Source organism: Osmerus eperlanus, chromosome 22, assembly GCF_963692335.1.
Source record: "Osmerus eperlanus chromosome 22, fOsmEpe2.1, whole genome shotgun sequence".
Taxonomy (NCBI): domain Eukaryota; kingdom Metazoa; phylum Chordata; class Actinopteri; order Osmeriformes; family Osmeridae; genus Osmerus; species Osmerus eperlanus.
The window spans coordinates 1,072,282-1,082,367 of NC_085039.1; the positions used below are offsets into that span (position 1 = coordinate 1,072,282).

A 10,086-nucleotide genomic window follows, 5' to 3' on the forward strand; every position below is an offset into this window, starting at 1 on the left:
TATACATGTATTTCACTGAACACAACAATGGCAACAACTTTACCATGACAATATACAACGAAGACACACAACCAAATACAAACATACATTCCGGACACTGATATGGTTGAAGAGAACATCAGTTGGCTCTCGTATTAAACGTCCCAACTACTTATGCCTTCTTCCGTGAAAGACCTCGGAATCCCTTCAAGTCACGCCCAGATGCTGGCGACCTCTCGTTTCCTGGGTCAACGACGTAAACGCAGGAAGAAGGCGTGGCGGCACTCCTTACTGTCCACCGGGTAGTACTTGTCATAGAAGTCCAAGATGTATTCCTCCGTCTTGAAGCCAAACTTCTGGTAGAGCAGCATGGCCGGGTTACTGGCTGACACGTGCAGCGTGACATCCTTTCCCATGCAGGTCTGCACAACATACACCAAGTACACAAGATACAGAACAACATCTCAATCCCACAATATCCCCCCAAAAACATCATCAAATACCTCCCACAGACTGTAAAATGTTAAATATTCTATTTATTCATGTTCACAACAAGATATTTTATTGATATACAGTGTGTATGTGTAACGGTATTGTTGATAGAGAGTGGAGCTCCAAACCTGGATGAGATGGTAGATCATGAAGGTGGCAATCCCAGCCCTCCTCCACTCGGGGTGCACCAGCAGGAAGGAAATGTACGCCTCGTTATACTTCACGTCCGGCACCATGAAGCCAAAACCGATCACCACCTTCTTGTACAGCACCACCACACTGAAGTCTGGGTACTGGAGACACTCGGAGAGATCCACTCCTGACAGAACCACAGGAGGATAGAAGTCATTCATAGAGCCCACACCCTGTTTCCGTTGTGTTTACCCTTGTCACAAAACAGTCATACCTAGCCACAAAAACGTAAACTGGCTCAACTGTGGATGAGGTGACATGCGTCAAAGAACATAAGTGGTATTGTCTTAGAGGTATACAAACCCAATGGTAGTGGTGATACATTAGAAAGAGGCACACATCTCCTTAGCAAAGTTCTAAACTGTTGTCTTTAAGTGGTTAAAAGAGTCACTTAACCATCCCAGTTGAGGTGTGACTATCAGAGGAGTCCACAGGCCCAGAAGGAGTGACACCGGTGAGGGTGTGGCTAGTATCGGGACCTCAGCCTGCTCTACTGATGCTCTACTGATGCTCTACCTGGCCAGAAGCTGTCGTGGCACATGGAGTTGACGGAGGGGATGTGGTTGGGCCGGACGTAGCAGTAGTCGATGGGGGCCTCGGGCTCCGGGGCCCAGCCAGGCTCCGTCCTGTGGGGGTGGGCCCGGATCTCAGCCAGGAGCCGCAGCTTCAGGGGCTTGTTCTCGTAGTCTCTCCTGGAGAAGGCAGAACACAAGCAAGTTTGTTCTTATGGTCTAGCTGTGTTTGTGTGTTGAATAATGATGTTGAAGTGGGTTAGCAGCCATGACTCATGACAGAGTGAACAGATGTGTCTGTGAACGTAAGCTTGAGAAGTAACACTGAAAATAAATCTGTCGGTCCGTCCATCACTCATGTGACTCATCTTTTTAGTTTTGCTTGCTTTTCCATTGGGCAGTATTATCTGCACAGTATTATTGTACCTTATGTAGGGTTTGAGGATTCGGGAGGTGTAAGGGCTTTTAATGCCCTGGTCCACGCCAGCGTCAGACCCCATGAGCCTGTGCCAGAACGACACAGAGGGCAGGTGATAGCCCCTCCTACTGGACATGGTCGTCTAAAGAGATCAAACACACAGGTCAAAATATAGAAATGTTTTTTTTCTTTATGACCATTGCAAATGTTTGAAATTTATCAAACATTTAAAGATAAAGTATCCATAGTTAACATATTTCGAAAACGATGTGCTGTTCATAAAAAGCTTGTAAAGTCATGCATTCACTGATCCTAAATGCCATCCAAACTGGCCTCCAGCAGAGAGCAGCACCTGGAAGCGGTCGAGGACTCGGAGGTCGTGGCTGGTTGTCCGGAACCTCCCCCCTCCAGAGGCAGAGTGTCGTCCGCCCCCCTGGGCTCCGTACAGCCCCCCCACCAGGCTGAGCGTGGCGCTGAGCGCCTGGTCCACATCCAGCAGGGGGAGCCCTCTCTGGCGCTTGGCCTGGCGCACCAGCAGCTTCCTGTGGAGCCTCTTGGCCTGAGGGGTGACGGCGAGGGCCAGAGGACACGCCTCCAGGCGCCGCAGAAGGATCCGCTCCTCGTACAGGCTGAGGGGAACGTAGCGGGGGCCGGCGCTAGCCTCCGCACAGGGCCCCTCCCCTTTCTCCTGCAGGCCCCTCCTCCTGTCTCCGGCCCCTCCTGGCCGCCCTCTGCCGTCGTCCCGGCCGCCCGGGGGCTCGCAGTCGTCATCGATGTCGTCTCGGACGCCGCGGATCTCCTCGTCCTCACTCTCCGCCTCTTGCTTGATGTGAGCGGCGGAGGGGCGGAGCTTCTTGCGCACCGCCAGGGCGGCGCTGGGAGGGGGGAGGTACTCCATGCCGGGGTCAATGACCCCCTCTCCGTCCAGCTCCTCATCATCTGTGGCCCAGAGACACAGGGGGTTGACACGCTTCCAAAACAGTTCTCTTGTTTACATCACATGAAGATTCTTAGAAATACAATCCTTGTGTAGTATCTGCTTTTGGTAGTGTTGCACATAAACAAGAATGTCCTTTGTAGGATAAAAATTGTGGGACTGAGATTGATTTAATTATCGTGTTTCTGGTCAAGGTAACCTTATGTTTTTATACAAAGAAAGATTAGATCGTTGTACCTGCTCCAGGTTTATATTGCAATATCCGTTATGATATTAAGTATCATAATACTTACAGGTTTTTCATTATGTCTAGCCGTAGGCTTGCCTTATACTCTATGTATAAGGCCTGATTATATTTGAAGTATGGGCGCATTTACAATAAAGAATAATGAAAAATAAAGACACATGAGGACAAAGAATGAACATTAATGGCTTGATGAAGAATTATAACGCAATGTTCCAACTCACATATTGAATTTGTCCCTCCAGGTCCCTACTTTTCAATTAATTAAATATTCAATTTATGTTTGTTGTCATCTAATGCCTGCAGACACTGAAACCATTGGACTACAGAATAACGTCTCTGGAACTTCCCTTGACTGACAAGAACTGAGCATCACTTCTTTCTGGATTCTTTGTTCTCATAGGAGTGCCACTGTAACCAAGTTAAACTGGTTAAACTCACTCCTCAGTATCAATACCGCCCACCAGCGCCATCGAAGAGCGAGCTTTTAGGTGGCGTGGGTTAAAGCGGTGTTTGTAAAGGTGGCGGTCGAGTTGTGGAGGACTCGAGTTCTAACTGCAGATCGGGGAAGAAGGGACTCTGACGAGCAACGCGACTCCCCCTGTTACACCATAATGAGACTGCGGTGTGACTGGCTCACCATGAAACAGCGCCTGTGGCGGCATGACGTCCGGGATGAGGTCAGCCTCTGACAGCAGGCTGGGCGTGGCAGAGTGGGATGCCGGCGTGCCAGGGGCGGAGAAGTCCGGGGAGGGCGAGGGCGAGGGGCTGGTGAGGGGCGTGCGGTCGGAGGAGCTGAGCGAGGAGAAGTCGATGACCTCGCCCTTCTCTAGCACCTGGTCGGGCCTGCGCCCACCCCCTCGCCCCCCCCCCATCTTGACGGGCGTGGAGGAGGCGCTGCGCTCCGTGTAGCCGCCCCCCGCCGCCTCCTTCTGGGCCCTGCGGATGTCCTTGGCCTCCTGGGTGCGGCAGCGCTTCTCCTTCAGCTGCATGGCGTTCTCTACCGGGTTCCTCACACCACGCTTCCTGAGGCCCTCCACCGTGATGATGGGCTCCACCGACGGCTTACAGGCTGCAGAGCACAGCAAGCACACAGACACATGGAGACACGGAGAGACACATGGAGAGACATGGAGAGACACATGGAGAGACAGGGAGACACAGCAACATAAAGACACAGGTGACATTGTAACAATTGTGCAACTAAATAAAAACAAGTGTAACTGTAAAGCAAAACCCTTTGTATTCAAGTGCTGCATTATTTAATTAGTATAACGCCACTTCCAGGATTGCTGTTCTAGGAACAGGGTGCTGCTAAATAAAATGGGTCTCCAGGCCCATATATCTGGGTTGCAAGGCTAATCCAACATGAATTCATCCTTTTTTTTAATGAATTGTTCTATTTAACTGAATCATTTTTGAAGATGGTTTCATGAATTCCGGACCCTGGTAAGGGGAAGCACCAAACACAGTTACCAACCTCTGGCCTTCACAGAGGACTTGTCTCCATCGGGGCGGAGAGTGGGAGGGCGGTTCTGTACCAGCTTCCACCAGCCGGGCTCTCCAAACTCTTGGGCCCCTGAGCGGAAGAACGTGGGGCTCCCCACCGACAGACAGCCTGCCACGGTGCTCCACCAGGTGGAGGTCTTCTTCCTGTTAAAGGAGCATCAGGTCAGCTTTAGGGTGTTGTGTGTAGCTTTCCAGAGGTACTCAAAAAGATAGAACCGACACACGAGTTCACGTCTAAAATACAAGCCTTCCTCTGCAGGATGTTTCACATTTCAGGTCAAATTTGTTCTGAAAACGGTACGTTCAACCAATTCACTGTACAGCTCATCAATGGACAGTCTTTCACCTAGTTCCCAGTAGGAATGTCCAGTGTCTTCCAATAAACGCACAGATGTCCTCCTTCCATCTGAAGTAGCCTTGCCGGCCAGTGCCCTCTAGTGACAGGTTATACATGGCCAGCATCACCACCTAGAAGTGAAAAAAGATAGTATAACTCAGTCCAACTCCTGATGTTTAAATGGAAAGGGCAAGTAACATAAGAGGATTTCTTTTTTATGTGTTAAAATGTTTCCAAATATTTTGGATTCCAAGCCTATATGAAGAACTTTGTGCCCTGCCAATATAAGCAATATGCATCATTTGTCAAACGCCCACAGAACCCCCTTGCCTGTGGAATGTTTAGCCTCCGTACCTGTTGCCAGGTGAGTCTCATTCTCTCAAACGTCTCCTTGCCGTCCTCCGAACAAGCGTAGCAGGTGAACTTGAAAAAGTTGTCTCCTTTAAGGTAGCTAGGCTGCTCGTCGTGTAGCTGGGCTAGATTCCGGGATTGGAGAAAAATACCAAAAACTGCTCAGAGACCGAGCGCAATCATTGTCGTTCTTTATTAGAGCAGCGAGGTGAAACAGAAGACAGCATTTCAGTAAACGCTGCAGTATCAAGCATACTGTGATCCCACAACCCACTTCCTTTGTTTTTTGATTTTTTCTAACTTCTGAAGACTAATAAGGCTAAACCAGCTGCAATCCTGTACAACAATTATAAAGCATACGTGGTTCAAAGCAAACACCTATATTCACAAGAAACATCTTTTAAAGTGCTGAATTCTATCTGGTTAAATATGGTGGGTGCCCCAAAGGGGAAGGCCTCTTCCTCTCCAGCTTGTGCAGCTAACCCTCTCACCGGTGGGGATCCACTTGTGGCACTTGTCGCAGTAAAAAGCCATGTCATCGCACGCCCAGCCGCTCTCCCCTTCCTCTCCGACGTCGCTGTTGAGCGAGTCGCCGCTGTGGTCGTGCGATAAATCCACCGAGGCCTGGTCCTCAGACTCCACGATCAGCAGCGTCTCGCCCTCCACCTCGCCCTCCTCCAGACCCTCCGACGCCGAGGTGCACACCGCCTCGTTGTCCACCTTTCCCCTCTGTTCTTCGCCACAGTCCATGGTCACCGAAGGAGAGTGGACGCAGCTGGATCGATCAGAACCTGGGAGAGGCCAATGTGGCATCAACGACCAATGCATTCAGATCAGTAAGATTAAGATCTTTGTCGTCCCACAAAGTAGAAAATGTACTTACACCCATGCTGCAGCCAGACACGACAAACATTAAAAATACAAATGTGAGTGAAACATACAGCGAGGTTTCTGCAAGCACACAGTGTACACAGACATGAAAAGCAAACATCAGTAATTGGCAAAAAATCAGCACCCTTTAATACGAGCAGAGATCCTCCAGAGTGTGTCCTGGCCACATCCTTTTCTTATCTGCCCTTATTTAAAAGTCTTAGGGACAGAGGGTCACATTTATGGTTACATCTATTTAAACTGCAACTCAGAGTTAGTGGTTACTATCATGTTTTTGGTCTGATTGCTCAAGACTTATTTTAGTCAAATGACAGATCTGTTTGTCTTTTCAATTAACTGCGGGAGGTAGAGAAACTAGCGCTGGAGTTCGGCACTTACAGTAGAGGAAGCGGTACTTGTCTACTTCTTGTTAGGCGTGTGGCTGATCGGGGCTCTGAAGAGCTGCCGCCCTTCTGTCACGCTCCGCCTCAAGCTCCTTGGTTAAAGTTCTTTGTTCTTCAAGTACTCTCAGATTCTCTTTTTTTCTTTCCATACGTTCAAGATCTCGGAGTACACCCTCATGAAGTCTCTGTGGAAAACAATACAGAAGCAGTGCTAGCTAGTTGATTTTAGTGTGCGTTATGTGATCATGTGTATAAGATTGTATACCAATACAGGAATGTCTGCTTTATGATACATAAGTCAAGCTGTGAATATAAATGCCATAGATATAAGTTATACTCGCATGATAACCATTAACTTGTTACTAAACCTTGTGAGAATCACATTTCTTCTGGCAGGCTGTACCGTTGTAGAAGGAGACTGAGCAGCTATTGTAGGTAGTTTATCTGTTTTAATAGAGCTAATTCTCTCTTAACCTGTTCACGAAGAAATATAATACTGCAAGGCATGTTAGTTACTAGCAATTTCACTAGGTGGTGCAGAGCTAAAACGACGAGGTAGAAAGCTAAACAGATACATTTGGGGAATATCTTTAATATAGCTAGCTCTAGCTATCGTTTGTGCTACATTTTAAAAAGTAGGAGGTTAGCCAGTGTTAGCTAACATCAAGGGCAGCTGACTATGCTAATTGTTTACCTCTCGATCCCAGGTTTGCTTTAAATGTACTCCCGCTACGGTACTCAGTGTAAGCACAACAGACACGCCAAGTACAAGTTTTGAGGTTTTAGACATAGCTGGAAGCTATGGGGAATATGGTCGATTCTACCATAATATTCCCACTCAGGTCGACGTTTTCAACGGTAGCTTTAGCTAGCTAGACAGTGTGTGCCCCGCTGTCCTCCACAGGCTGTGCAGTAGATCATGAATGATTCAGTTCGTACAATTGATGGTAGAGTGCATCGAGCACTAGGACGTCATTATCAATCATCGTCATCATTACTACTAATTAATGAATCAAAATATCATTCTGCTATTTAGATTAACTAACTATTCATAATCGATGTCAAACGTGATGTTTGGTTCGGTACACATTGCACTTTTTCTCTAAATCTCAGTTTATGGTCCCATGATTGAAATAGCGCTTTTGATACCCACCCTGCTCCATTTCTAAGTTTGACAGCCTAATGATGAACAAAATAGGCAAGCAATACGTGGGTGCAACTGTGCCATTCATGTTGACCTGTGTTTGGCAATTTCCCTTCATATCTCTACAGTAGGCTAGATGAGGCATTGAATACATTTAGGTGACACGATGATGTTTAGCCTGGATAGCAAAGCTTGCACCATACGGTCTTTGTCGATATCGTTGTGTCAAGTCAATATCAACCAGGTGAATTGCAAGTCTGCATATAGCGCACACAAAGTTCCCCAAATGTATTTGTGTAAAACTGGTACGAAAAAAGTGCTGAAAAATCATCACGAGTGTCTGGGTTAATACAAGGTAATCTCAAAAGCTGCCCCTTTCTGCACATTTATGTAACATTCCATTGCATAATAATGAATATAAACGCACACCGAGGGTATAATGGCCTCCTTATCTGAAAAGTGAAAAATAAGTAGGATAACCTTTGTAACTGCTATTCTAGTTGAATCCAGAAAATAGAAGTTGCAGGGACAGTTTAGTTTGCAATCGTTCTCCTCAAATAAAAGTGTGCCTCCATGTGAACATGACTGTAATGTATCCCCCAGTCTAAACCCTCCCCTCACCGTCTTGAACTAAAACCAAAGTGGACTTTTCAGCACAGTACACAATGTTCCAAATCACACTACAGCAACAAGAACTCCTAATTTTCCTGACTGACTACACTTTTCTTCTGGCAAACATTGACATTTGTTAAGAAGGTTTTTTAGTGTGTTTTTTAGCTAACATCCATAGCACCTAATATTTTTGCCATTGTGAGTACATTTTGAACTTTAGTGCAATAGCCATGCTTTCACTAAGTGCAACATTGACCATTTTAAACAGAGACAAAAAAAACTAGCTTCTCTTATCGTTTATGACAAAATTGGACCCTTTCAACTTCGGACTTTGAAATTTGACTTGTCTTGACAAGCCTTTGGCATGTTGGGGTCACATAATAATTAGAGGCTTGCTCACCTTTGCCTTCATTAGTTCAGTTTCTGGCTGATGGCATATGGATTGTGTATCAGAGTGTGACTTGTGAGTACGCACACATGTGTGTGTATGTGTGGAGTGTGGGCGTCTTTTTTTGGATACACATCTGTGAAAGCTAAGGCAAACAGTGAGACTTCAGAAATATTTCATACCAACCCTAACTGTGCCTCCATACACCCAAGACTTCCATCTGTTGAACTAAGACCACAATTAGACCGATGTCACATTTCCCATGAACCACAAGACTTTGTATTACATTTTTAACCCTCGTGCTGCCTTCGGGTCACATGACCCAAAGGTTCATAACGAACCATCATTGTGTTTACCCAATTTTACCCAATACAAAAACAAATACAAATAATTTTCTTTTAACCATTCCAATGTGGGGGGTCTGAGACAGCCCGACAGTTAAAAGAAAATGCTTCACTTTGTTTTTGGCAGAAGTTTCCATTCATTTAGCAGAAGTTGTGTGTTTATTGTCCCACATTGTGCTTGGCAAATCTGTGTTTTGTTCAAATTCTCAGGTTAAGTGGATTAGAAGAATATTTGACACACAGTTTCTTTATACAACTAAAAAGATTTCTGCAATTTTTTTCTTTCTGCAAATGTGCTGAGCAAACACTTCCTAGGGTGCAGCCTAAATGTTACTTCAAATACGGTTTTCCATTCCAATACGCATTCAAGCATTTCAGCACACATCCTGCATGCATACATTTTTACACACTACCAAAAATGATAAACATTTTTCTCTGGCATTCCTTTTCTCTCAAATTCGGATTCCGTTGACCATTTACCTCAAATACGCTTATTTCCCAACAAGACTTGGCATTTCAAATGCATAAGTTGACAAACACTGGTCAACTGGTGTGGGGGGGGAGCTAGAAAAGAGAAAGAGGATAGCCGGGAAGGGGGAGTTTCCACAACTTCGTTTGTTTTTTCACCTCTCTGAACGACCCATCTCCTCCAGTAGGGGACTGGCACGTCAACATACTGGGTGTAAGGCCAGGGAGCAAAGTAAGCTGTGTCAACGCACTAAGCACAAAGGTATGTCTGTGTGGCTGGATGCAATAGTAAGCAAGCACACTTCAAGCATCTAGCTACTTAACACTACATTGTATTTGGAATATATTTTTCTATATAGAACTTCCAGTTGAAGCATTAGATGATCGGATGAACCATAACTATGTTGAGTCTTTGTGGGTTTGATTGGGTTGCAGTCCACAAATGATCTCAAGAGAACTTTTTCCTGAGTGGGTGGGAACATCAGTTCATTTAGTACAGTAGTCTGCTATACTCATTGTTTAACAAATAGAGCTCATGTACTCTGAGGTATTTTTGCTGATAGACTTGGTACTTCACGTGCCTAGGAAGACCACTACATCAGTTTTGCCGATGTGAAATTCAAGTGACTTTTACAGTAGGAGTACTGTCACAACAAGCCTTTAGGTGTAATATTTAACTCTATGATATAACACATGTACACATGACTATGTTTGGTTACATTTCCCTGCCTCTGAGAGGGTACAGAAAAGCTAACAAAGTCAGACATGCCACTATTTATCTAGTTTCTCCCATGCTATGTTACCTGTGTCCCTCTTTCAACATCCCACTATCACAGAGGGAAACCTATACTATATCTTGTATACAGTATAACAACACTTGATATG

At 45.8% G+C, this 10,086-nt stretch overlaps 2 protein-coding genes across 2 annotated transcripts; both read right to left on the bottom strand.

Moving 5' to 3' along the window:
• Nucleotides 1-218: 218 nt before the first annotated feature.
• kat14 (lysine acetyltransferase 14) lies at nt 219-5,721 on the bottom strand. Its single transcript, XM_062447904.1, has 10 exons — nt 5,463-5,721; nt 4,975-5,096; nt 4,630-4,751; nt 4,255-4,427; nt 3,415-3,846; nt 1,946-2,532; nt 1,602-1,735; nt 1,180-1,355; nt 600-790; nt 219-401 (listed from the first exon to the last, which is right to left on the bottom strand). The coding sequence occupies exons 1-10, from the start codon at nt 5,719-5,721 to the stop codon at nt 228-230; spliced, it is 2,370 nt and encodes a 789-aa protein (XP_062303888.1). The 3' UTR covers nt 219-227.
• A 550-nt stretch (nt 5,722-6,271) lies between these two features.
• LOC134008521 (protein PET117 homolog, mitochondrial) lies at nt 6,272-7,171 on the bottom strand. Its single transcript, XM_062447937.1, has 2 exons — nt 6,940-7,171; nt 6,272-6,430 (listed from the first exon to the last, which is right to left on the bottom strand). The coding sequence occupies exons 1-2, from the start codon at nt 7,033-7,035 to the stop codon at nt 6,272-6,274; spliced, it is 255 nt and encodes an 84-aa protein (XP_062303921.1). The 5' UTR covers nt 7,036-7,171.
• Between the last annotated feature and the right edge of the window lie 2,915 nt (nt 7,172-10,086).

Coding starts and splice junctions, on each gene's coding strand:
- kat14 (XM_062447904.1), bottom strand. CDS start 5,721: ATGGACTGTGGCGAAGAACAGAGGGGAAAGGTGGACAACGAGGCGGTG. Junction 4,752..4,974: donor TGAGACTCACCTGGCAACAG/GTACGGAGGCTA, acceptor TTTCACTTCTAG/GTGGTGATGCTGGCCATGTA. Junction 4,428..4,629: donor ACATTCCTACTGGGAACTAG/GTGAAAGACTGT, acceptor CTCCTTTAACAG/GAAGAAGACCTCCACCTGGT.
- LOC134008521 (XM_062447937.1), bottom strand. CDS start 7,035: ATGTCTAAAACCTCAAAACTTGTACTTGGCGTGTCTGTTGTGCTTACA. Junction 6,431..6,939: donor AGCAAACCTGGGATCGAGAG/GTAAACAATTAG, acceptor TGTTTTCCACAG/AGACTTCATGAGGGTGTACT.